Raw genomic sequence first — 27,398 nt, forward strand, 5'->3', positions numbered from 1 at the left:
GACCTGTAATCTTAACTACAAATGGTTTTGCACTTCCTGTTCCAGGAACAACCATCTTGCAATCCTTCCTTTGGTTCAAAAAGCTGGGCTGGAGAGATGGCTCAGTGGTTAAGAGCACCAACTGCTCTTCCGAAGGTCCTGAGTTCAAATCCCGACAACCACATGGTGGCTCACAGCCATCCGTAATGAGATCTGATGCCCTCTTCTGGTGCATCTGAAGATAGCGACAGTGTACTTGGATATAATAAACAAATCTAAAAAAAAAAAAAAAAAAAAAGGTTAAGTCAACCTTGTATGACCACCTTGTAATTATGTCTGTGTGTCAGGAGGGCGATACGACTAACGTGTCATGCGTCATGCTTATGTTCTCCTCCTGTAACCCTGCCTATTTCCTCACCAACCCCCTCCATTGGAAACACTCACCCCAGAGCTTTAAAAACCCTGTCTTCCTCACGCCCAAGGCTGATCTCTTGATCCCCGCTTTTAGGTGTGCAGGAATAAAGAAAAAGCTTGCTTTAATTAATTTGGCCATGATGATTTGGGTCGGTGTTCTTTCTCCTCCAATCTTTGGAGTTAACACAGGAGCACGAGATACTCGTAACTGTTGAGCAATCTTTCCAGCCCCACCCAGCTCTGCTTTTATTTTGTATGTGGGTGTGAGGTACAGAATCAGGAGGTGAGCACTGGTTGCTTCCCTCACAATCTCATTGTTAAAAAAGACTTCCTGTGGGGCTGGAGAGATGGCTCAGTGGTTAAGAGTGCCGATTGCTCTTCTGAAGGTCCCGAGTTCAAATCCCAGCAACCACATGGTGGCTCACAAACATCCATAACGAAATCTGATGCCTTCTTCTGGAGTATCTGAGGACAGCTATAGTGTACTTACATATAATAAATAAATAGATCTTTAAAAAATACTTTTATATGTATGGTTGTGTATGTAATACATATATGCCTGTGTACATACATACCCATGCATAAATAAACCTACATACATAAATAAACCATATATGCATCTATACATACCCATAACTACATGAATAAACCATTCATATTTACATACATATCCACACATATAAACATACATACATAAACCATGATATACATACATAAATCTACAGAGTGCTTGGTTCTCTGGAGGTCAGAAGAGAGCCTCAGATACCCTGGAATCATACACGGCTGTGTCACTATGTGAGTGTACTAGAGTCCCCTACATGAGCAACATGTACTCTTAATGGTTAAGCCATCTGTATGTCTCAGCCCCCCCCCCCCCCCTTTGAGACAGGGTCTCTCACTGTGCCTGGAACACATCAGTTAAACCTGGCTGGCTGGCTAGCCAGCTGGAGGAATCTGATTTTTGCCTTCTCAGAATCGGGATTCCGGGTAATATCAAGCTGTTTTTTAACCTGGGTATTGGAGATCTGAACTCAGCTCATCATGCAATGTGGGGGAGTCCTTTACCCTCTGAGGGATCTCCCCAACCCTGCCCTCCCTTTTTGTTGTTTGTTTTGAAACAATATCTCACTGTGTAGCACTGGATGGCCTGGAACTCCAGGGATCTGCCTAAGATTAAAGGTAAACACTGGATCCAATACTTTTTTTTTTTTTTTTTTTTTTTTTGATTTTTCGAGACAGGGTTTCTCTGTGTAGCTCTGGCTGTCCTGGAACTCACTTTGTAGATCAGGCTGGCCTCGAACTCAGAAATCCACCTGCCTCTGCCTCCCAAGTGCTGGGATTAAAGGCGTGTGCCACCTCGCCCGGCCGGATTCAATACTTTTAAAGAAAACAGGGAACCCTCCTTTTTTTGTTGTTGACATATTTCTTTTTTCTTTCTTAAAGATTTATTTTATGTATGTGAGTACACTGTAGCTGTCTTCAGACACTCCAGAAGAAGGCATCAGATCCCATTACAGATGATTGTGAGCCACCATGTGGTTGCTGGGGAATCGAACTCAGGACCTCTGGAAGAGCAGTCAGGGCTCTAGTCACTGAGCCCTCTCTCCAGCTCTTGACATATTTCTTTGGGTCTACACGTCTAACCCTAACTACAAACTACAATCTTTTCCTCATATCTTTATTTAATTAACAAAATTCATAGTCGTGGCATTTTGCTATTCTGAAGATGCAGTAATTTTCCAGCCAAAGTTGTTTGACACTACGTTTTACTCCTCTACAAATCAGTTTTCTTTTCTTTCTTTTTTTTTTTTTTCTCGTAGACGCTGGCCTGGAACCTGTGGCGATCCTCCTACCTCAGCCTCCGAGTGCTGGGATTCCAGGCGTGCACTATTATGCCTGGCTTCCATCGTTCGTGTTCTAAACCCGGAGACCTATTTCTGGAGCTAATAAAGCGCCCAGAACTCATTGCCGTCCCAGACATTCCGGATGGGTAGGCGGGCTTCCGAGCGCGGTGGGCGGGGCTCAGACCCTTAGGCTCCTCCCACGCCTCTTCGCCTACCCTTGGCGCCAAATTTCTCAGCTTGTCTCGCGGAGCCGAGTCTCGCGAGAAGCGGTGTTGGCGCGCTTGGCGGCGGCCGCTGTCTAGGTGAGGTGAGACCGGTTTCTGTGAGCGCAGATTTTGGAAGTGGAGCCCGCGTTGCAAAGGCGGCGCGGGGCGCGGGAGATGGGGTCTCACCCAGGAGCCAGGCGGAAGCGGGGCTGAGGAGGAGCGGGCGGAGCGGGTGGGAGGCGCCGCGGGAGGATGGCGGGCCTGCACCGGAGCCGCGCGCACGGACCTAGCTGAGAGGGAGGCTGGGAAGCGGACTCGAGGGGAGGCGAGGGAGAGGTGACATCCCTAGGGCTGGCGCCGACGGTGGGACGAGAGTGAGGGTGGTGGGACTTCCTTTAGGGCGAGGAGCTCCTGTTTTGACAACTAGGGAAAACGGTAGGTTGGAAACAGGTCCGGGAAGGACTTGTGGATCGGATGTTGAATTTGTCACGCACACTGCTCTGGGAGTTTGAGGACCTGGAGGGGGAAAGAGACTTAACTCGTTAGTGTCTAAAACACGTGTGACAGTTGTCAAGGAGAGAAGGAAGGGCTGTGAACATCTAATTCTTTACAAACACTGAGAGAAACCAGTTTACTGATAAGCCCCACTGTGCTTTTTTGGTTAATTGCTGGTTATTGTAGTTTTAAGTCCTGTTCTCAAACTCCCATTAGAATGGGATTGAGTGTACTAACTAGATGTTTTGAGGATTGGGGTGCTTGTTCTGGGCCTGGAACCCAGGCCAAGTGGTCCTAGGTAGAGTTATAATCTACCCTTGGTTCCCACATTTAAAGGTACTCAAAGACGTAGCGGTTTATTATCAGGAGCCAGTACTTTGTTTTTATAAATTTACGGTCACAAATTTAGAATTGGGGACAGCTAGTAAAGGCGATATAGTGCTGGGGAACAAGCCTTACTGAGTGTGATCCCTGGGTCTCATGCAAAGCTGGAAGGAAAGAATTGACTCTACCCACAGAGTCCTTTGCTACTTTGTGGATTCTTTCTTCCACCCTTCTCTACCCTTAATCTACCCTTTAGGCTCCCTAAAAAACGAGAGGATAGGGGGAAAAATGGCAACATTATCTTTACCCTGCAGATGAGGAGTGTCAAGTTCCTTGGGGCATGTTTGAGGCAAGGTGAGGACCTTGAGGATGTGTTATTTCTTCTCTTGCTCACCACTAAACAAAACCACAGCCAACAGCAAGCAGTCAATCCTGGCCTTTACCCTCTGAAAAGTCCTGAGGAAGCTATCTGCAGTTAGCAGAATCGCCGTTACAGCATTAGAGCTCAAGGCCTGTCATACCAGCTGCTGTGGGCAATCTGAAGCAGCCAATTCCCATACCAGGAGTTAAAATGAAGAAATAATATTTCTGTGCTTTTTTAAAAAAAAGATTTATTAATTTTATGTATGTAAGTATACTGTAGCTGCTTAGACACACCAGAAGAGGGCATTGAATCCCATTACAGATGGTTGTGAGCCACCATGTGGTTGCTGGGAATTGAACTCAGGACCTCTAGAAAAGCAGTCAGTGCTCTTAACTGCTAAGCCATCTCTCCAGCCCATTTCTGTGCTTTTTTTTTTTTTTAAAAAAGAAACCACCACTGGGCATGCCTTTAATCGCAGTACTTGGGAGGTAGAGGCAGGCGGATTTCTGAGTTCGAGGCCAGCCTGATCTATAGAGGTGAGTTCCAGGACAGCCAGGGCTACACAGAGAAACCCTGTCTTGAAAAACCAAAAAAACAAAACCCAAAAAAACAAAACCCACAATTCCAAAATTGTCATTACAGGTTGTCCTTTGACCTCCCCCGGTGGCACATAATGCACTCTTATTATACATACAACAAACATAAATTTAAAGAAGTAATAAATTTAGAAGTTTTGGGGATGTTTTAGACATGTCCTGAGTATAATATCTTTAGCTGTTTTTGTTTTTTAAGATTTTTTTTTTTTACATGAGTACACTGTCGCTGTCTTCAGACACACCAAAAGAGGGCATCAGATCCCATTACAGATGGCTGTGAACCACCATGTGGTTGTAGGGAATTGAATTCAGGACCTCTGGAAGGCAGTCAGTGCTCTTAACCACTGAGACATCTCTCCAGCCCATATTTTTAGTTTTAATTTAGGAAATTTTGAAGGTTTAAGAATGTGTATCTTGCTGGGCAGTGGTGGCTCACATCTTTAATCCCAGCACTTGGGAGGCAGAGGCAGTGAATTTCTGAGTTCAAGTCCAGTTTGGTCTACATATTGAGTTCTAGGACCTATACAGAGAAACCCTGTCTTGAAAAAACAAAACAAAACAAAAAACCCAACCAACCAAACAAAAAGAGTGTGTATCTTGGGGGATATGTACACTTGAGGCCAGATGTCAAAGCCCCTGAAGCAGTAGTTATAGGTATTAGTGAGCTATATAAGTATGGTGCTGGCAACTGAACTCAGTCCTCTACAAAAGCAATTTGTGTTTTAACCACCCCAGCCATCTTTCCAGCGGGAGATTTTTATTTCTAATTAAAGATAGTGGTTCTCATTGTAGCCCAAGCTGGTCTGGGGTTGGCGCAGCCACATAACTGAAGATAACAAATTTCTGATCCTCTCTCTCTTCCTGAGGGCTGGGATTACAAGTCCATGCACTGCCTTGCCCCAAGGTAGTTTATGAGGTACTAGGAATTGAACTCAGGGCTTTGTGGATTCCACTGTGTGTATAGAGAAGGACTTTTGCCCTAACTGGCCTCCTGGTTCCTGCTTTAGCCTCTTGAGTGTTAGGACTACAATGAGTATCACTGTTCCTGGCTTGAAATTCTTGGGCTGGAGAAATGGCTCAGCGGTTAAGAACACAGACAGTTCTTCCGAAGGTCCTGAGTTCAAATTCCAGCAACCACATGGTGGTTCACAACCATCTGTAAGGAGATCTGACACCCTCTTATGGTTCGTCTGAAGACAGTTACAATGTACTTACATATAATAATAAATCTTTAAAGAAAATCTTAAATTCCTTTCCTCAGCAAATATCTATTGGGAACCTCTTGTGTATCAGGTTTTGGGACATAGTGGTAAAATAACAAAGAGGCCTGCCAGATTTTTATCCTAAGAGAGCCACAATCAATATAGGAGTCTAACATTAAATAAAGCCTAATTGAGAAATGACGATTCCTATAGAACATCTGCATGGTGCTGTTAATTTTTTTTTCTTTTTTAAAAGATTTATTTATTTATTATATGTAAGTACACTGTAGCTGTCTTCAGACACATCAGAAGAGGGAGTCAGATCTTGTTATGGATGGTTGTGAGCCACCATGTGGTTGCTGGAATTTGAACTAAGAACCTTTGGAAGAGCAGTCGGTGCTCTTACCTGCTGAGCCATCTCACCAGCCCAATTTTTTTTTTTTTTTTAAGATTAATTATTTTGCCCGGTGTGGTGGCACATGCCTTTAATCCCAGCACTTGGGAGGCAGAGGCAGGCAGATTTCTGAGTTCGAGGCCAGTCTGGTCTACAAAGTGAGTTCCAGGACAGCCAGGGCTATACAGAGAAACCCTGACTCAAAAACAAACCAAAAAACCAAAAACCAAAACAAACAAAAAAAGTTGAATTATTTATATGAGTACACTGTAGCTGTCTTCAGACACACCAGAAGAGGGCATCAGATGCCATTACAGATGGTTGTGAGCCACCATGTGGTTGCTGGGAATTGAACTAAGGGCCTCTGGAAGAGCAGCCAGAGCTCTTAACCACTGAGCCATCTCTCCAGCCCTGTTAATTCTTGTAAGAGAATTCTGGGCCATCAAGATGGCTTGTCAGGGAAAAATGCTTGCAGTATATATCTAATGATTTGAACTTACTTCCAAGATGGTGAGAGAACTTCTGAAAGCTATTCTTAGGCTTCCACATGTACTCACACACAGTGTTATTCAATTTAGGAACATTTGAATGGCCTCTTTTCTCTAAGGGTTTCAGGCTGGCCTTGGAATCTGTGTAACTAGGATGAACTCTGTTCTTCCTGCTTCTATCTTTGTGTTGGGATTGCAGGCTGTATAACTCTTGGTTTGAGATAGGTTTTCCTGATAAGGTAATGGTTAAAATTTGAGCAAAATTGGAAGTCAGGGAAGAGCTTTCAAAATGCATGTAATGTTAGTACTTGGGAATAGAAGCAGGAGTATCAGGAGTTGGAGGCCACTTTGGCATATATAAGACTGTCTTTCAAAATACAAGAGGAGGGCTTGGTGGCTGTAAGGGATTTACTGCTCTTGAAAAGGACCTGGGTTCTGTTCCTATCACCTACACCACCACTCAAGACTGCTTGTAACTCGAGTTTCTGGGAAATACCCTTTTGTTTCTTTGAACATGTACACATGCATACTGTACATATACATAGACAAACACAGGTAAAGATATATCTTTGCCAGGTGGTGGTGGTGCAAAGCTTTAGTTTTAGAACTAGGGAGACAAAGATAAGCAGATTTCTGAGTTTGAGGCCATCCTGGTCTACAGAACAAGTTTCGGGCCATTTGGGAAGACACAGAAACCCTGTTTTGTGGGAAAAAACCCAACAACAACAACAAAAATAACTTTGTAACAAACAAACATCTAGATTCTTGACAGTGGAAATGGCTCTTTCAAGGAGTTTAAAGAGAGAGAATGAAGTGAAGTTGCATTATATAAATTTTATTCCTTTTTAAAGAGTCTCATGATCCAGGGCACCTTTGAACTGCTATGTAGCCAAGACTGACCTTGAGCTCCTGGTTTCCTTTTAAATGCTGGGATTACCAGTGCCACTATGCCTGGCAAAAAATATATTAAGATCTGTGTATTTTAAAGCCATACTGAAAAAAATTTTTTATTCTTTTTTTGAGGCTATGTCTATCTTTCCTGAACCTTGCTATATAGACTATACTGCCTCAACTGAGAGTTCTGTCTGCCTCTGCCTTTTGAATGCTAGGATTAACGTGTTCACCATCACGTCCAGCAACATTGGATTTCTTTTTTCTTTTTTTTTTTTTAAAGATTTATTTTATTTATTTATTTATTATATGTAAGTACACTGTAGCTGTCTTCAGACACACCAGAAGAGGGCATCAGATCTCATTACGGGTGGTTGTGAGCCACCATGTGGTTGCTGGGATTTGAACTTCAGACCTTCGGAAGAGCAGTCGGGTGCTCTTACCCACTGAGCCATCTCACCAGCCCAACATTGGATTTCTTAAACTGAATTTTAGCATGATGTCAGCTTTACATTTGCAAAAGTTTAGCTAGCTGTAGTGAGAACTCATTGAAGGAGGAGTGGAAATAATGGTGTTCTTGAAACAAGAAGTGTTGCGAAGTGGCTATAGAGAAGAGGACAAATATAGGGAGGAAGTGTCAAAGATGACTTGTCTTTAACTTGAACAGCTTGATGGGTGTCACTCACTGAATGGAGGAAATTTAGAAATTCAACTTTATAGCCAGGTGGTGGTGGTAGCCGTAGCACACACCTTTGTTCCCAGTTGGGGGGGGGTGGTGTTTGTGGGGGGTGTGGGTACAGAGGTAAACTGATCTGTGAGTTTGAGGCCAGCTTGGTTAGTCTGTAGATCAAGTTCCAGGACAGACAGACAGGGCTACATAGAGAAACCTTGCCTCTAACTGCCCCCTCCCATTCAAACCCCCTTACAGTCTACCAGAAAAGAGTTTAGTTTTCTGTATGAGATAATAAATGCTGTTGAGACATTTGAAAGCTGCAGAATGGACAGTAGGGATCTGCAGCCCCAAAATAAGGTCTAGGTTGGAAGAATCAAAATTAATAAATTTGGGGGCTGGAGAGATGGTTCAGTGATTAAGAGCATTGGCTTAACCTCTTAACAGAGGATCTGAGTTTGATTCCCACTATAAGTTTCTCTGTAACTTGAATTCCAGTGGTGTAATATCTTCTGGTCTTCACAGGCACTGTATGCATATGGTACACAGACTACATGTATGCAAAACACCCATGTACACAAACATTAAAAAACATGTAAATATTTAGTGGTAGGATTTACGTTACAACTCAGTTTTTTTTTTTTTTAAGATTTATTTATTATATGTAAGTACACTGTAGCTGTCCTCAGACACTCCAGAAGAGGGAGTCAGATCTCGGTTGTGAGCTACCATGTGGTTGCTGGGATTTGAACTCCTGACCTTCAGAAGAGCAGTCGGGTGCTCTTACCCACTGAGCCATCTCACCAGCCCACAACTCAGTTCTTTTGTTTGTGTTTGTTTTTGTTTTCAAGACAGGGTTTCTCTGTATAGCCTTGGCTGTCCTGGAACTCACTTTGTAGACCAGGCTGACCTCGAACTCAGAAATCCACCTGCCTCTGCCACCATGCCCAGCACAACTCAGTTCTGATGAGTCATTTTCCTTCATACTTAATATCTTCTCTACTTTTTAAAGATGTATGAATTTGAAATGTGGTTTAAGTGCTTGTAACATGGCTTTCACTGTTGGATGGAACTAGATTATGTGATAGGAAGACTGGCTGGTTAAAAATAACTTTCTTTTTTTCTCCTGGAGGAAAAGATGTTAGAGCAAGAAGAAAATGGCTTGTTTGAAATACCAGATTATGAACATGTAGAGGATGAAACTTTTCCTCCCTTCCCACCTCCGGCCTCGCCAGAGAGAGATCCTGCAGACGCTGAACCTGAGGAAGGTCTGTATCAAGAATGTCACAAAAGTATCCTTTCATTTGGTTGTTGTTTTGTTTTGTTTTGTTTTGAGCAAGATTTCTCCATATAGTTCAGTCTGTCCTGTAGACTCTGGAGATCCAACTGCCTCTGCTTCCCAAGTTCTAGGATTAAAGGTATGAGCCACCAAGCTTAGTTGTTGTTTTTTTTATTATTTTTATTTATTTTTTAAGGTTTGTTTGTTGGTTTGTCTATTTTATGAGTGCACTGTAGCTGTCTTTAACACACCAGAAGAGGGTATCAGATCCCATTACAGATGGTTGTGAGCCACCATGTGGTTGCTGGGAATTGAACTCAGGACCTCTGGAAGAGCAGTCACTGCTCTTAACTGCTGAGCCATTTTTCCAGCCCTGTTTTATTTATTTATTTAAAAATTTTTTAGAAGATATATTTATTATTATATGTAAGTACACTGTAGCAGTCTTCAGACACACCAGAAGAGGGCGTCAGATCTCATTACAGGTGGTTATGAGCCACCATGTGGTTGCTGGGAATTGAACTCAGGACCTCAGGAAGAACAGTCAGTGCTCTTAACTACTGAGCCATTTCTTCAGCTCCCTGTTGTTTTATTTTTATGTATGTGAGTACACTGTCACTGTCTTTAGACACACCAGGAGAGGACTTCACATCCCATTATTGATGGTTGTGAGCCACCATGTGGGTGCTGGGAATTGAACTAAGGGCCTCTGGAAGAGCTCTTAACCACTAAGCCATCTCACCTGCCCTGTATATTAGTTTTTACGACAAAGAGCGTGTTGACGCATACCTTTAATCCCAGCACTCGGGAGGCAGAGGCAGGCGGATTTCTGAGTTTGAGGCCAGCCTGGTCTAGAAAGTGAGTTTCAGGACAGCCAGGACTACATAGAGAAACCCTGTCTCGTAAAACCAAAAAAAAGATAAGAGCTCACAGTGTCTCCCAGGCTAGCCTTGCTCTGACAGTCCTGCTGTACCTGCTGAAATGTCCCACATAGTTCTGTGTCAGATTAGCCTAGAAATGGTACATTTTGCAAATGATTAAAAAAAAAAAAAACTGACTGGGTGGTGGTGGCACATTCCTTTCTTCAATCCCAGCACTTGGGAGGCAGAGGCAGGAGGATCTCAGTGAACTTGAGGCTAGCCTGGTCTGTAGAGCAAGTTACAGGACAGCCAGGGCTACACAAAGAAACCCTGTCTTAAAAAACAAACAAACAAAAATAACTATATTTATGTATTTGTGTTTATCTGAATATATGTGGGCACACAGGTGCTACAGTGTGTGCATATGGAGATCAGAGGATGATTTTTTCTTTTTTTGGTTTTTCGAGGCAGGGTTTCTCTGTATAGCCCTAGCTGTCCTGGAATTGACTCTGTAGACCAGGCTGGCCTTGAATTCAGAAATCAACTTGGCTCCACAGGACAATTTTTAAGTACTAAATTTTGGTCTGTTTACTAGGATCAGGGAGTGGAGTACCTGTTCCGCCAAAGAGAACAGTTAAAAGGAATCTACCTAAGCTAGATGCTACGAGGTATGGGCATTTACTTTGATACATTTATAGATTTCTACACAGTGTTTTTCTTTTACTATCACGGTCTTTGGTGGGTGATTTAGAGTTCAGATAGAGTTCTGTAAAGATTTTTTTCTCCTTTAAACTTTTTCTTTTCTTCTTCTTTTTAATGATTGTATTTATTTATTTTATGTATGTGAGTACACTGTTTCCAGACACACCAAAAGAGAGCATCAGATCCCATTACAGGTGGTTGTGAGCCACCATGTGTTTGCTGGGACTTGAACTCAGGACCTTTGCTCTTAACTGCTGAGCCATCTTTCCAGCCACATAAGATTTATTTATTTATTTTATGTATACGAGTACACCATTCATCTCTTCAGACACACCAGAAGAGGGCATCAGATCCCATTACAGGTGATTGTGCCACTGAGTGTCAGCCACTGTGTGGTTGCTGGGAATTGAACTCAGGACCTCTGGAAGAGCAGTTAGTACTCTTAACCATTGAGCCATCTCTCCAGCCCCTTGTCTTTTCTAATTCAGGAGGAAATATTTTTTTTTCATGGTCTTGGTTTTAATATGGCTAGAAATTCAAAATGTTTCTCTTCACAGATTGACTTCAGAGAGAGGGCTTCCAGCCTTAAGGCATGTGTTTGATAAGACGAAATTCAAGGGGAAGGGTCATGAGGTAAGAAATGCTTGATTGATCTTTATTTTTTAGCAGTGGGCATCGATTGAATCCAGGGCAAGTGCTAGAACCCATGCTAAACAGTATTACTGGAGTACATCCCATCCTGGTTTATTTTAGACTTTTATTTATTCAAAAAAATTTTGAGACAAAGTAGCACTATGCAACTCTGGCTAGCTGTGTCTTAATAAAAGTGCCATATATTTAATTGCTTAGTCCTCAGGGAGTAGCAATATTAGAAAGGATTAGAAGGTTTGGGGAGGTGTGGCCTTGTTAGAAGAAGTGTTTCACTGGGGTGGGGCTTTGAGGTTTCTTAAATGATTTCTTTGGTAAGAGTTACCTTTACCTTGGTCATGATTTCTCTTCACAGCAGTAGAACAGTGACCAATATTCTAGCCCTGAGCTCACAGAGATCTGCCTTTGTCTGCTTCCCAAGTGGTAGGATTAAAGATTTGTATCATCACACCTGTCTTATTTAGAGCTTTTCTTTTTTGTTTTTGCATGTGTTACATATGTAACAGATGTGCAGCTTGGTTTTCATGTGGGTCCCAAACAGCTGGAGCAGGGGCTATCCCAAAAGCTGTTGCCTGTACATATAATATGTTCTTCTAGCTGGACTGCTTTTTCTGGCCTCAGTGGGAAAGGAAGCTCGTAGCTTTGTAGAGACTTGAAGTGCTAGGATGTGGGGATACCTATGGGGCCTCAGAGGAGAAGGAGGAGAGGAGGGGTAGAGGAAGGTTGTGGAAGGGGATGAACAGGAAGGGGCAAGTGAGTGGGATGTAAAGTGAATAAGTAAAAAAATAAATTAAAAACAGGAAAGTGAGATTTTAAAAAAAACCCAGTGAAACTGGGTTGATTATGTTCTTTAGAATCTCTAAGAATGCCGGGCGGTGGTAACGCACGCCTTTAATCCCAGCACTTGGGAGGCAGAGGCAGGCAGATTTCTGAGTTCAAGGCCAGCCTGGTCTACAGAGTGAGTTCCAGGACAGAGAAACCCTGTCTCAAAAAAACAAAAAACAAAAAAAAGAATCTCTGAGTATATTACAGAATGAAAAAAAATATATACACATTTTATATATATATATGTGTGTGTGTGTGTGTGTGTGTGTGTATATATACATATACACATACACACTGAATATATAAGCTGTTAATCATCACCTCTAGAGAAATAGCTTCAGTGAAATAGAAAGGGTACTTGGAAGAATTAAGAGAACATCTTGTATAGTTTCATTTTTTTGCCACTATATTTAATTAATATGGCTTTAGGAAAATTACGTCTGAGTATCTCAGCCCAAATTTATACCCTAAAAGTCTATCGCAATAACATTTATTTTGCTTTTTCTTAAGGAGTCTTTTTATTTATTTATTTATTTATTTATTTTAGTTTCTCAAAACAGGGTTTCTCCGTGCAGCTCTGGCTATTCTAGAACTCACTTTATAGACAAAGCTGGACTTTTTAAACTCAGTGATCCACCTGCCTCTGCCTCCTAAGTGCTGGAATTAAAGATTGGTGCACCACCACCACCTTAAAGAGTCATTTTTAAGGTTCATGAGAATTCGTCCCTAAGATATGGTATAATCTCTAGTTCTATTCTTGTTTATTTTAATTTTGAACTTAAAATTAATTCTATTAATCCCAGCACTTGGGAGGCAGAGGCAGGCGGATTTCTGAGTTTGAGGCCAGCCTGGTCTACAGAGGGAGTTCCAGAACAGCCAGAGCTACAGAGAAACCCTGTTAACCCTGTCTCAAAAAACCAAAAAAAAAAAAAAAAAAAAAAGAATTCTATGTATTTGTGGGTATATGGGTTCAGGTGCTTTCAAAGGCCCAATCAAGAAAATGTTTGATTTTTTGGAGTTAGAATTAGTATTTTTGCGATGTCTGATGTAGGTACTGGAAACTGAGTTCAGGCCTCTGGAAGAGCAATATGTGTTCTTCCTTTTTTTTTTTTTTTGTAGACCAGGCAGACCTCGAACTCCCAGCAATCTGCTTGCCTCTGCCTCTTTTTTTTTTTTTTTTGGTTTTTGGTTTTTCGAGACAGGGTTTCTCTGTGTAGCCCTGGCTGTCCTGGAACTCACTTTGTAGAACAGGCTGGCCTCGAACTCAGAAATCTGCCTGCCTCTGCCTCCCAAGTGCTGGGATTAAAGGCGTGCACCACCATGCCCAGCTATTTTTAGTAATCTTAATTTGAGTTTTTAATGTAGAGGGCGATGTTTTGATTTGAGAGTGTTAACTGCTAGCACCAGTATGTTTTATTCTTGGGATTTTGGAGTATATTTCTGAATTCTCAAAGTTTTATTTTGTCTTGTATTTAGGAAACTGTCTAAGACTGTCTAAGAGTATTTCTTTTTTTTTTTTTTTAAGATTTATTTATTTATTACATGTAAGTACACTGTAGCTGTCCTCAGACACTCCAGAAGAGGGAGTCAGATCTCATTACGGGTGGTTGTGAGCCACCATGTGGTTGCTGGGATTTGAACTTTGGACCTTCGAAAAAGCAGTCGGGTGCTCTTACCCACTGAGCCATCTCACCAGCCCTAAGAGTATTTCTTGATTCCTGAAAGATACTTTGACATCTTTTATTAAAGTTTATTGGTGGTTTTACTGTACACTTCCGAAAAGATGCACATAGGATTCTTTCAAAACTTTATTTTATTTTTGTACTGCTATTTTCCCTCAGTGTGTGTGGTTATGTGTGCGTGGTTGCCAGAGGTCAACCTCAGGCGTGCTTTCTCAGGCACTCTCCAGTGGGCCTCAGGATCAGCCTTTCTTTGCTTCTTTAGCACTAAAATTACAAGGCCTACCACTGTCTTAGTTAGGTTTCTATGGTTGTAATGAAGTTCCATGATCAAAAGCAAGCTGGGGAAGAAAGCATTTATTTTACATATCACTGAAGGAAGTCAGGACAGGAACCCAGAGGCAGGAGGTGATGCCGAGGCCATGGAGGAGTCCTGCTTACTGGTTTGCTCTCCATGGCTTTCTCAGCGTTTTTTTTTGTTTGTTTGTTTTTTTGTTTTTTTTACAATACTCAGGACCATCTGCCTAGAAATGACTCCACCCGCAATAGTTTGGCCCTCCTACATCAATCAGGGCTGCCTATACTGAGGCATTTTCTCAATTCAGGTTCCCTCCTCTCCAGTGACTCTAGCCTGTGTTGAGTTGACCTAAAACTAGCCAGCACAGCTACTATGCCTGTGGGGTTTTTGTTTGTTTGTTTTGTTTTGTTTTTAATGTGTGGCTAGGGATGGTACTCCGGTTCTCAGGCTTAGTCCCCAGCCAATTAACCAGCACAACTGTCTTCCCAGCACTGTAGTGTTATTTCCCCCTCTAATTTCTAAAAATCTGAGTCTAAATCAATCTGTATCTGCACTCTTTCCCCCAATGCTTTCTGAGATTATGACCTTCCAAGCCTTGTTCTGTGTCTTTGTGAAAGTTTCTTATCCTTATATATATATATGACAGCAGTGACTTTGGCATTGCCTTTAAATGCTAAAATCTGCTGACGTGGTCAGCTGTGAGATTGAGTCTTCTGTTCAGCATTTTTATTTTTATGTGTCAGGCTGAAGACTTGAAAACGCTAATCAGACACATGGAGCACTGGGCACATAGGCTATTCCCCAAGCTGCAATTTGAAGATTTTATTGACAGAGTCGAAAACCTAGGAAATAAAAAGGAGGTTCAGGTAAGTGTGATTATCGTGAATGTCATTCACAGTGCTAAGCAGTGCAAGGATGGGTTTAGTTGAGGCTGAATTGCTGTTTAGGAATCTTCCTTTTGAAATCTGTCTCATTAAGACAGAACATTACAGCTCTTTCAGATATGAATAAATGATTGTTCCCTTCGAATGGAAAAAATGTCTTTTTCTTTTTTAGACCTGTTTAAAACGAATTCGACTTGATCTGCCTATTGTACATGAAGATTTTGTTAACAATAATGGTAATTATAAGTTTATTCACCTTATTACAACATAGTTTTTAGAAATGGGTCTAGCTTGAGTAGGCAGTACTATGTATACAACTGAGATCTTAACCTAATATTTATGTAATTATAGTGTAGTTAATAAATAGTTAAATCCAGAGTTTGGTAAGTCCTAGAATGTAGTTGTGTTTTGTGAGTGTGTGTGTTTGTGTGTGTGTGTGTGTATAGTGTGCTCATATTTGTTAATGTGGGTATAGACAGCAGAGGGCAACCTTCTATAACCTTTCACCTTGTCAGTCTCAGGGATCAGTCTCATGTCATCAGGTGTGGCCGCAAGTACCTTTGTTTACTGAGACATCTCAGCCCAGTGATATGTATATTTGATACTAGTTTCTATTTTAGCATTGTAGTTAGCATGTAGAAGAATGTGTTTCAGTATGATGGCACATGCCGAAGAGAGCAGTAGATGGATCTTCTTTCTTTTTTTTTTTAAAGATTTATTTATTTACTTATTATATGTAAGTACACTGTAGCTGTCTTCAGATACTCCAGAAGAGGGCATCAGATTTCATTATGGATGGTTGTGAGCCACCATGTGGTTGCTGGGAACTGAACTCGGGACCTTCGGAAGAGCAGTCAGCACTCTTAACCACTGAGCCATCTCGCCAGCCCCTAGATGGATCTTCTAAGTTGAAGGCCAACCTGGTACCTACTGAGTTCCAGGACAGCCAAGGTTACTTAGAGCCTGTCTCACTCCCTCTTTCTAAAAGAATGTGCTGCTGGAGCGAGCGGGAGAAGGGAAGGGGGTTGGGTGAAGAGTTGAAAAAGTAAAAAGGAATGTGCTTCACTATGAGGCTTTTCATGTGAATATCACTGTACTTTGCTCAAGTCCATGTTACTTCCCTTGACTCCCCTCCTCTTGAAATTCACTTCCTAAAAATATGATGGTAGCCTGGCATAGTGGTACACATGCTTTTAATCCCAGCACTCCGGGGCTGGTGAGATGGCTCAGCTGTTAGAACACTGACTGCTCTTTCAGAGGCCCTGAGTTCAATTCCCAGCAACCACATGGTGGCTCACAACCATCTGTAATGGGATCTGATGCCCTCTTCTGGTGTGTCTGAAGACAGCGGCAGTGTATTCATATACATTAAATAAATAAATCAAAAACAAACAAACAAAAAATCCCAGCACTCAAGAAGCAGAGACTGGCAGAGAGTTCTGAATTTGAGGCCAACTTGGTCTGTATAAGGAGCTCCAAGGACAGCCAGGGCTATATACTGAGACTCTATCTCATGCATACAATTTAAAAAAAACCATGATTGCAGTATCATTAGACAAGTTATAGAAAGTATCTATAAAAAAAGGGAAAGTGGTGGCACACACCTTTAATCCCAGCACTTGGGAGGCAGGCAGATTTCTGAGTTTGAGGCCAGCCTGGTCTACAAAGTGAGTTCTAGGACAGCCAGGGCTATACAGAGAAACTCTGTCTTGAAAAACCAAAAAGAAAAAGAAAAAAAATCCTAAAACCAGATCCATGGCTAGACTTTAGTGAGACCTTCGTGACTGTACTTGGTATTGATTGCATTGTTAGTTGTACAGTGCAACCGTAGACAGTCACATACATCAAAACAGATGGTTCCTGCCGACAGAGTCTGTATAGTTGTCAGATTTTCTGTGCGATGGCTCCATACATAAGATTTTAAAAACTTTTTAAACATGTATGTTTATTTATGTGTGCATCTGTATGTTGATATGTGCATGTGTGAGTGCAGTTACCCAAACACGAGCTGGGTTTATAAGAAATTGTGAGCTGCCTAACATGGATTCTGGGAAACAAACTGTGGTCCTCTGCAAGAGCAGCAAGTGCTCTTAACCACTGAGCTGTCTTTCCAGTCCCTTAGTCTTTCTTTTTTTTTTTTTTTTTTTTTTGGTTTTTCGAGACAGGGTTTCTCTGTGTAGCCCTGGCTGTCCTGGAACTCACTCTGTAGACCAGGCTGGCCTCCAACTCAGAAATTCGCCTGCCTCTGCCTCCCAGGTTTTGGGATTAAAGGCATGCGCCACTACTGCCTGGCCAGTCCCTTATTCTTATTTTTATCTAGTAATGTATATGGTGAGTCATAATAATAATTGCCGAATCTTATATAATAATAGCACAGAATCTTCTTATTGTTTAAATCAGTGATTCTCAACCTTGCCAGTGTTGCAATCCTTTGACACAGCTCATCGTGATGTTGTAGTGGGCCCCAACCATACAGTTATTTTTGTTACTAGTTCATAACTGTATCTTTGCTACTGTTGTGAATCATAATGTAAATATCTGTATTTTCTTATGAATTTAGGCAACCTCTGTGAAAGAATTGTTGGACACTCCCCTTTGATCCATCGGTTGAGAATCACTGGTTTAAATAGTCTGGGATTTTGAATTCTTTTAAAAGTTGGTATTTATTAGTGGTGTACAATTCCACACATGCCAAAATAATTACTATGGTATGAAATGCCAGAGCCTGTATTCCTGGGTTAGTTGATTTATTTAGCAGCACTTTTTTGAACTATTATTGTGCTGAAGGCTCAAGGATAAAAGATGAATGAAAATAAGCCTCTAAGTTTATAGTGTACAGAGTGAGTTAGACAAATAACATTATCAGTAGTTTGACAGGTGTTGTAATTAGATATGTGAGTGAGGTGCAGTGGACACAAGTTACATTAGCTGGGAAGAAGCTTCCTAGAGAATGCATCCCACTGTTTCAGCAGTACAGGTCAGCTAAAGGTGGTTTTCAGAGCCATTCAGAAGAATCATGTTGACATAGAAAGTACTTAGGGAAGGCCTTACTCAGAGATCTTTATTTTCTTTCATCTTTTGCTTCCTTGTTTGAGGCAGAATCCTGTCTGAAACCTGAGTGCTGGGATTCCAACTATGTATGTTGAGCAAATAAACCCCAAACAAATTGTGTTTTGGGTTGGGGAGATGAGTCAGTGGGTAAAGTGCTTGCTTTATAAGCAAAAGGACTGAGTTTCGATCACTAGCACCCATGTAAACACCAGGAGTAGTAATGACATAATCCCAGGAGAGACAGGAAGGACCTAGGACTTGCTGGGCATCCAATCTACAGTATTGAGCTCTAGGTTCAGTATGAGACCTTGCCTCAAAAAATGAGGGGGAAGCTGGGCGTGGTGGCACGCGCCTTTAATCCCAGCACTGGGGAGGCAGAGGCAGGCGGATTTCTGAGTTCGAGGCCAGCCTGGTCTACAGAGTGAGTTCCAGGACAGCCAGGGCTACACAGAGAAACCCTGTCTCGAAAAACCAAAAAAAAAAAAAAAAAATGAGGGGGAAATAATACAGGAAGGAAGACACTTGATGTTGACCTTGTCTCCAGACAAACATGCAGATACAACATCCATACACACCAATCCTGATATCCAGAGTTTGATCCCTGGGGTCCACTGGTGGAAATAGAGAACCAACTCCTGTGAATTGTCCTCTAATCTCCATAGGTGTACAGTGAATGCATGTGCACATGCATAAACACCCACCCACACATGATAAATAAATGCAACTTAGAGAACATTTTAGGCTGGGCTGGAGAGATGGCTCAGCAGTTAAGAGCACTGACTGCTCTTCCGAAGGTCCTGAGTTCAAATCTCAGCAACCACATGGCTCATAACCATCCGTAACAAGATCTGACTCCCTCTTCTGGTGCGTCTGAAGACAGCTACAGTGTACTTACATAGAATAAATAAATAAATCAAAAAGAAAAAAAGTAAGAAAGTTTTAGGCTGATAATCAATAGAATGATTTGAAAATAGGACTAGATTTAACTTTTCATGTTTTGGTTTTATACACAAGGATGTACACATCCAAATAGAAATTAGAATCACACGAACTGTGCTTAGTGAATATTTCATTCCTCCTTCCTGTCCTTCCTTTCGGACTATCATCTTACATATGGCAAGCACTCTATTGAGGTATTCTCTCTTAGCCCTTTGTTCATTTCTTCTTTTTTTGTTTGTTTGTTTGTTTGTTTGTTTTCGAGACAGGGTTTCTCTGTGTAGCCCTGGCTGTCCTGGAACCACTCTGTAGACCAGGCTGGCCTGGAGCTCAGAAATCCGCTTGCCTCTGCCTCCCAAGTGAAAGGTGAGAGCCATCACTGCCCGGCTTGTTTCTTTTTCTTGAGATAGTCTTTCATTCTAGGACTGGCCTGGAACTTGTTATATAGCTTAGACTGGCCTCGAATTTGTGGTAATTCTTCTTCCTTGGCCTCCTAAGTGCTATAACTTAGGTGTGAACTACCACACCAAACTTTTAGCCCTTTAAAAAAACGGGTTGGGAGGTGTGGGGTTAGGTGGCTGGAGAGATTGACTCACTGGCTGTTCATCCAGAGGACATGGGTTTGATATCCAGTACCCATGGGGCAGCTCACCTGTAATTCCAGTTTCACTGTCCCTCATTTTTTAAAGCTCATTCTTTTTTTTTTTTTTTTTTCAAGACAGGGTTTCTCTGTGTAGCCTTGGCTTTCCTGGAACTCACTCTGTAGACCAGGCTGGCCTCGAACTCAGAAATCTGCCTGCTTCTGCCTCCCAAGTCCTGGGATCAAAGGCGTGCGCCACCACTGCATGCCTCTTTTTTTTTTTTTTTTTCTTCTTCTTTAACAATTTATTTACTTATGTATGTGTATACACTGTTGCTGTCTTCAGACACACCAGAAGAGGGCATCAGATCACAACAGATGGTTTTGAGCCACCATGTAGTTGCTGGGGATTGAACTCAGGACCTCTGGAAGAGCAGCCAGTGCTCTTAACCACTAAGCCATCTCTCCAACCCTTATAACTCATTCTTAAATGCTGGAAATTTTGTTAATGCTTACTGGTAAATATCCTTTATTCTTTTTCTATGATTATATATTTAAAATTTATCTACTTTCTATGTGTTGGAACAAATGCACCTTTATTTGCTTAACTATCGCACTGGGCTTTTCTCTATCCTTTCTTCACTTGGTTGTTTTTCTTCAAATGAATCAGGCATTAGATTAGGTTACCACCCCCCCCCCCAAAAAAAAAAAAAAAAGGGAAAAAAAGAATAGCTTTTTTATGTAGTGGAGTGTTGGCTCTCCTGGAACTCACTCTGTAGACTGCTCTTAACCCTCAACTCAGAGATCTGCCTGCCTTTGCCTCTCCAGTACTGTGTGGGTAGCACCACTGTTACCTCACTAAGATTTTTATACTTCTAATAGATCTATTGTCAGTCAAGTCAGTCCTCTGCCTTAACATTGCAGTGGCTTCTTATTTCATTAAGAGTAAAACCTGCAATTTCCCCTGGATCAAAATAGTTAATTTTCTTTTCCTCTTCAAACTGTGCTTAGATATCAACTGATTTAAATCTTCCTGACTACTCTGTTAAAATTACATCCCTCTCATTCATTACTTTCTCCTGCTGTTCTCTCTTTTCTTCCCTTTTTTGGGGGGGTGGGGTGGGGGCTATTCAAGTTGGATTTCTCTTTATTTCTGTTTGTCCTGTGGACCTCCCAGGTGCTGGGATTAAAGACTCATGCCACCATGCCTGACCCTTTTTAAAAAAAAAAATGACAGCATCGGGGCTGGAGAGATGGCTTAGCCAATAAGAGCACTGACTGCTCTTCTAAAGGTCCTGAGTTCAAATCCCAGCAACCACATGGTGGCTCACAACCATCAGTAATGAGATCTGAAGCCCTCTCTGGAGAGTCTGAAGACAGCTACAGTGTACTTAAATATAATAAGTAATTAAACCTTTAAAAACAAAAACAGTGACAGCATCTCAAGCCAGGTGGGGTGGTGGCGGTGGCCAGCACTCTGGAGGCAGAGGCAGACAGATCTCAGAGTTCAAGGCCAACCTAATTTACACATCACATTCCAAGATAGCCAGGACTATATAGAGAAAAACAAAACAAAACCAGAAAGTCAGGATCTCAAGTAATCCAGAGTAGCTTTAAACTTGCTAGGTAGTAGAACCTTGAACTTCTCATCCCCCTGCCTCCACCCCTGTCTGGTGTACTGAAATTACAGATTTGTACTACCAAATTTGACTTTGTTATGTATTTTGGTTTTTGAGACAGGGTCTTACTTAAGCTGACCTTTAGCTCACCACTGATGATGATCCCCAGCCTCTCTCTTCCAGATTCTGGCATTACCCGAGTTTTTCACTATGCCATTTATACTGTACTGGAGATCAAACCCGGGGCTTTGTGTTTGCTATACCAACTGAGCTATCTTCCCAGACCCCTTTTCCATGTCCACTAGATGTAGCATGCAGCTTACTATAAGAGTAATTTGTAAATATTTCTTTACCTGAATCAGCCAGTGTATTCTTCTACTTCACAAATGCTTTCTTCAGGTCAGGCCACTTGCCATTTTAAAACTTAAGTCAGTTGAAGGCTGGTGAGATAGATGGCTCAGTGGTTAAGAGCACTGACTGCTCTTCCGGAGGTCCTGAGTTCAAATGCCAGCAACCACATGGTGGCTCACAACCATCCATAACGAGACCTGATGCCCTCTTCTGGTGTGTCTGACGACAGCTACAGTATACTTATGTATAATAATAAGTAAATCTTTAAACACAACCTTGTCAGCTGCATGTTGGATCAGTTCTTTCTCTAACTCATCTAATGTTACACTTGTGTTAACTTTATTTCTCCCACAGATGAAGTTGGAGAAGCTAATGGCCCAGATGTATCTGCTACTGGATTTGATCCCTTCTTGACAAGTTCTTCTGACAGCAGGAAGTTTGCTTCTGAACCAACTAGAAGCCTAACAGAAGAGCAGCAACAGAGAATTGAGAGAAATAAACAGCTGGCCTTGGAAAGAAGGCAGGCAAAGCTACTGAGTAATAGCCAGTCCCTAGAAAATGGTAAATTTTATGCTGTTTTTTATGAGCTACTATATAATATCAAGGGCATGTTAGAAATTTTAACTTCTTTACTATCTCTTGAAATAATACCTCTAGGAATAGAAAAGTGATGTCAAGTTTATGTATGTATTTTAGAGAGAGTGTCAGTGTATGTGTGCTTGCTGCTTGGAATCCTTAAAGAATGTTTAAGATGGTTTTCTGGACAGTGCCAATATATTAACATTGTATTCTTTGACTTCTTATCTTAAAGTACATGTATTTTTAGGATCATACTTAGGAAAATTATTATTGTTGTGGAATCAATACATTTTAGTTCTGGGGACTGAACCCAGCACTTGACACATACTAGGCAGGCACTATATGACCTACACAGGGTCTCAATAGGTTGCCCAGGCTAGCCTTAACCCAATTCTATAACCTAGACAGGCCTTGAACTTGCCTTTTCTCAGCCTCCTGAGAGCTCAGATTATAGGCTTGCACTACTGCACCAGCTTGTGATAATAGTAAATATAATGTCTCTGTACTCACTAAGGATTAGCAGTCAATTTCTGTGATATAAATGTGGTACTAAAATGCTTTTTTAGGGATGTCAGACATTGGAGATTGAAACGGGCTTGGACAAGCTGAGTAAGCACTCTTTCACTGAGCTGTATGTATCCTCAGCCCTTCCTTCAATTTTTATTTTGAGTTTAGGTCTTCCTAAGTTAGTTACACAGTTAGCTTTCCACTTATCCACTTAATGATCTTCTGCCTCAGCCTCCTAAGGTGATGGGGTTACAGGTGTGCTGTGCACTCAGCTACTAAAATGCTTTTTATTACACTGTCCCATTTTTGTGAGTTGTACTTCTTATAGTTTCCTTATCTGTAGCATTTCCTTACCTCTTTAAAGATTGCCTTAAACTTCCTGTCTTTATTTTATTATTTTTGGTATCTAAAGTTGGACCCAAGTCCTTATACATATTAATGCCTTTGTTCTACTCTGGATTTTATCCCAGCACAAATTTGCTGAGTTTTTTGGCTTGCTTGCTTGTTTGCTTGCTTGTTTTTTAAACAAACTGTTTTCAGAACAGAGATACTATGTTTTATTTTTTTAATTGTGTGTCGAATATATATTTAATTATATGTGTGAGTTTAGGTGCCCATAGCTATAGGCTGTTGTAAGCTGCCCAGTGTGGGTGCTGGGAACTGAACTAAGGTTTTCTGCAAGAGCAGAACATCTTATTAACACCCCAGCCATTTCTCCAGCCCCAAAACTATTTAATTTTTTCCTAGATTTATTTATTTATTATACACAAATGTTTTGCCTGGATAAAAGCACTTGCTGATCCTACAGAGGACCTGAGTTTTGTTCTTTGCACCTACATTGTGTGGTTCACAATAGCTTATAATTGTGGTTTTAGGAGATCCTGTGCCTTTTCTGGCCTCCTTGGGCACCTGCACATGTGTGCATATAGATAAATAAAAACCTAAAAAAAGAACTATAGTAAGTAAATACTATGTTGTAAAATGTCTCATCCAGCTGGGCAGTGGTGTGGGAAGCCTTTAATCCCAGCACTCGGGAGGCAGGGGCAGGTGAAGCTTTTGTGAATTTGAGGCCAACTTGGTCTACAAAGTGAGTTCCAGGACAGACAGGGCTGTTACATGGAGAAACCTTGTCTTGAAAAACAACAGAACAACAACAACAACAACAAAAAATACCTAAAAAAAAGAACTATAGTAAGTAAATACCATGTTATGTCTCATCCAACCGGACAGTGGTGGTGCATGCCTTTATTAATCCCAATACTTGGGAGTTAGAGGTAGGTAGAACTCTGTTTGAGGCCAGACTGGTCTACAGAGCGTTCTGACCTCAAGGAGCTCATGTGCATATACCTACACAGGAGCTGAAGGGGTTTGCATGGCTCTAACTGCATATGTAGCAGAGGATGGCTTTATCTGGCATCAGTGGGAGAAGAGGCCCTTCCTTAGTCCTGTGAAGGCTCTGTCCCACTGTAGGGGAATGCCAGAATGGTGAGGTGGGAGTGGGTGGGTGGGTAAGCACTCTCATAGAAGCAGGGGGAGGGGAATAAGAGAGGGGGTTTGTGGAAGGGACACCCACTGGGAAAGGGATAACATTTGAAATGTAAATAAGATGGGCGTGGTGGTGCACACCTTTAATCCCAGCACTTGGGAGGCAGAGGCAGGCGGATTTCTGAGTTCGAGGCCAGCCTGGTCTACAGAGTGAGTTCCAGGACAGCCAGGGCTATACAGAGAAACCCTGTCTCGAACCCCCCCCCCCCAAAAAAAAAAAGAAATGTAAATAAATAAAATATCCAATAAAAAAAAATCATATGACTATGTAATGATGGATGGATGACAGTGGCTTCTTGCCATCTCAAAGTTTCTTAACAATAGGGATTTAAGGCTCATTTTCTGTTTATAAATTTTCCTAAATACAAATGAGTATTTTAAGGTTTCTTTTTTCTTTTTTTTTCCAGACAGGGCTTTAAGTGCTGGGATTAACAGGCATATGTCATGATCCCCGGCTTAAATTTTCTTTACATCACTTTGATGTAAAATTCAACTGCATTTGTCTTTGACATTTTGTATGTGCAGGTGTGGGTACTGCACATACAAGTCGGGATAGTTTGGGAGTCTGCTCTCTCCTTTCACCATTGGGTCCTTCAGGCTGACCTTTACCCACAGAGTCATCTTGCCTGGCCTATGTCTAATTTTTTAAAAATCTCTTTCTAGTTTCATTTTGAATGAGAAGTTACGTTTGAGTAAGAATGAAGAGTTTGAATGTAATATCATTTTAGGACACTTTTGTATATGAGAGGCCAGGATTGAGTCCAGGGCCTCATGCTTGCTGATCTGAATTGATTCTACAACTGAACTACACCTCCCGGACCCTTGGCATTTTAAGTGTGCTTTTATGCATGTGTGAAAAAGTGGTTTATATTTAGACTTACTTATCATAATTAGGTGATTATCGATTTGATAGCTTTGGGAGAGATCTGTTTATCAAGATTGGATCAGTTGCTTGTAATGAGTAATAATGATTTGATTTTTCTCTCAGATGTGACAGTTGAAGAGAACAGTACTGGTGAGGATCAAGAAGAGTCAAATGGATTAAACATAGACACTGCTGATGGTCCACATGATGTTCCTTTCGCCAGTACACATGAAGAGGAACAGTGCAAAGCAGAGGAGACACAACTGGACCATACTAACTTAGACTAATCTAGAAATGCTATAAGTAGCCAACTCTACAACAGAATCCTGCAAGCTTGGGGTTACTTGTAGTGTTTTCTACCTTGTATAAATCCTTAAGTCTTAAGACTTATGTGGATTCCTGCTTAAAATACAGTGACTATTTAAATTGTTTCCTACTTATTTTAGTAAGTCTGTTTATTATTTTTGGTGTCCTGTATAAGTCTGCCTTTATAAGCTATTTTGTAGTTTGCATTGAATTGTTTCTCGCTAAATTGGGTAATGATTTAAAATGTAAATATGCACTCACTATTAGGTCAGTTTTTATAAAGAAATAAATTATTTTGTAAGCAACTCTCAGGATTTGAGTTTCTCACCATGATTTAGTTATACAATTTAAACTTTTTGCTGAAGCAGTTAAGAATTTTGACTTTTTAAAATCTCACTCATTACAGCATCCTGGCTGGTCTGAAATTAGAGGTCAATGTCCTGCTTTTTCTGCCTTCAAATGCTCTGTGTGACAGCTGTGTACATCATCTGGTCTTTTCTTTCATATCATTATTGGAACAGTCTGTCTCACTGCAATCTCAGCTGGTTTGAAGGCTGCTTTGTGTTGGGGTTAAAGGTCTGTGCCACAACACTCATCTTGCTACAGAGTCACTTTAATGTTTAAAAGATCACATAAAAGGTTGATACTGGGACTGGCAAGATGGCTCAGTGGATAAGAGCACTGATGGCTCTTCCAAAGGTCCTGAGTTCCACAGGGTGGCTCACAACCACCCGTAATGAGATCTGACGCTTTTTCTGGTGCGCCTGAAGACAGCTACAGTGTACTTATTTACAATAATAAATCAATCTTTGGGTTGAAGTGAGCGGAATTGACCGGAGCTAGCCAAAGTCCTAAATTCAAATCCCAACAACCATATGAAGGCTCACAGCCATCTGTACAGCTACAGTGTACTCATATACATAAAATAAATCTTTAAAAAATAAAGTTGAGGCTGGGCGTGGTGGTGCACGCCTTTAATCCCAGTACTAGGGAGGCAGAGGCAGGCGGATTTCTGAGTTCAAGGCCAGCCTGGTCTACAAAGTGAGTTCCAGGACAGCCAGGGCTATACAGAGAAACCCTGTCTCGAAAAACCAAAAAAAAAAAAAAAAAAAAAAAAGTTGATACTGCCTCCCCATTAATGATGGTAGAAAAGTCCAGAGAATGTTTGTAGGTTGAGAATGTAGAGGAGGGCTTTTGTAGGGTGTATAAGACCGTGGGTATGAATATACTCCAGTGCTTCCAGAAAACAGAATGTTCTCCATGTTGGTGACTTGGTGAGAAACTTGGATAGTATTGTGAAGGACAGTGTATATAAGGGTCATATGGAACTCTGTCAATTGGTAGAGGGGATTCTGAGAATTGGGAAGCATGTATATGCCAGAAACATTTAAGAAATAAAGATTTGAGAATGATGGCTGGGAGGTTAGAGGTGATGGGGCCAGATGAAGAGAGAACCTGACTGGAGGTTTTGCTTGCTTTCTGAGCTTGGTGGAGGTGCTAATGAGAGCTGAGAAAGCACCATGGTGAGACATTTTATGGTCTGTTTCATGGCTGCATATTCTCAGTTGGGGGAAAAGACTGAAAACTTTTAGTGACAAGGATTAAAAGAAGGTCTCTTGTCTCTTCCTTAGGGAAAAGATATTGATGGTGCTGTGGTGACAGGATAGGTAACATTTTGGATCGACATCCGGTAAATTGGGAGTAACAAAGATGGTTTGAAAAGCCAGAAAGTTGGGCACAGACTGTATGGATTGGTATGGCTTTGGGAAAAGACTTAGTTTTCTAGTGGTTGAGTTTGGGAACACTTCTCTTGGGAAGGCCAAGTATTTGGCTATTGAAGGTGCACAAAATAGAATTCAAGGGTGGGAAGAGACTTTGAGGTAAGACATAGGGTGCAGCCCACTACTCTTATGTCTTCAGCTGGTGCCAGAATAATTGGGCAAGTGTAAATTAACATGAAGTAAGAATTTTGGAGAAGGTAGGCAGGACTGTCTTACCTAAAATGGCTAAAATTTTA

At 41.4% G+C, this 27,398-nt stretch overlaps 1 protein-coding gene and 1 non-coding gene across 13 annotated transcripts; both read left to right on the plus strand.

Moving 5' to 3' along the window:
• Positions 1 to 2,382: 2,382 nt before the first annotated feature.
• Positions 2,383 to 26,314, plus strand: Tipin (timeless interacting protein). Of its 12 annotated transcripts, none has more exons than NM_025372.4 (8): positions 2,477 to 2,544; positions 9,000 to 9,135; positions 10,602 to 10,674; positions 11,266 to 11,341; positions 14,902 to 15,024; positions 15,215 to 15,278; positions 21,934 to 22,140; positions 25,199 to 26,314. In NM_025372.4, exons 2-8 carry the CDS (start codon positions 9,006 to 9,008, stop codon positions 25,360 to 25,362), a joined length of 837 nt encoding a protein of 278 aa, NP_079648.1. In that variant the 5' UTR covers positions 2,477 to 2,544; positions 9,000 to 9,005; the 3' UTR covers positions 25,363 to 26,314. The 12 variants fall into 12 exon arrangements, 8 of the variants coding, with proteins under 8 accessions (NP_079648.1, NP_001311487.1, NP_001311486.1 ...); NM_001324558.1 differs by having other exon boundaries at positions 9,006 to 9,135; NM_001324557.1 differs by having other exon boundaries at positions 2,477 to 2,539.
• On the plus strand, positions 16,823 to 16,957 carry Gm24289. The gene has a single exon (XR_003948523.1).
• Positions 26,315 to 27,398: the final 1,084 nt, after the last annotated feature.

This window comes from Mus musculus, chromosome 9, assembly GCF_000001635.26.
Source record: "Mus musculus strain C57BL/6J chromosome 9, GRCm38.p6 C57BL/6J".
NCBI lineage: Eukaryota > Metazoa > Chordata > Mammalia > Rodentia > Muridae > Mus > Mus musculus.

Bases quoted from the DNA above. Each gene is read 5' to 3' on its own strand.
- Tipin (NM_025372.4), top strand. From the start codon at position 9,006: ATGTTAGAGCAAGAAGAAAATGGCTTGTTTGAAATACCAGATTATGAA. The intron at 9,136-10,601 runs GTCTGTATCAAG...TCTGTTTACTAG, and splicing joins AGACGCTGAACCTGAGGAAG to GATCAGGGAGTGGAGTACCT. The intron at 15,279-21,933 runs GTAATTATAAGT...TTTCTCCCACAG, and splicing joins AGATTTTGTTAACAATAATG to ATGAAGTTGGAGAAGCTAAT.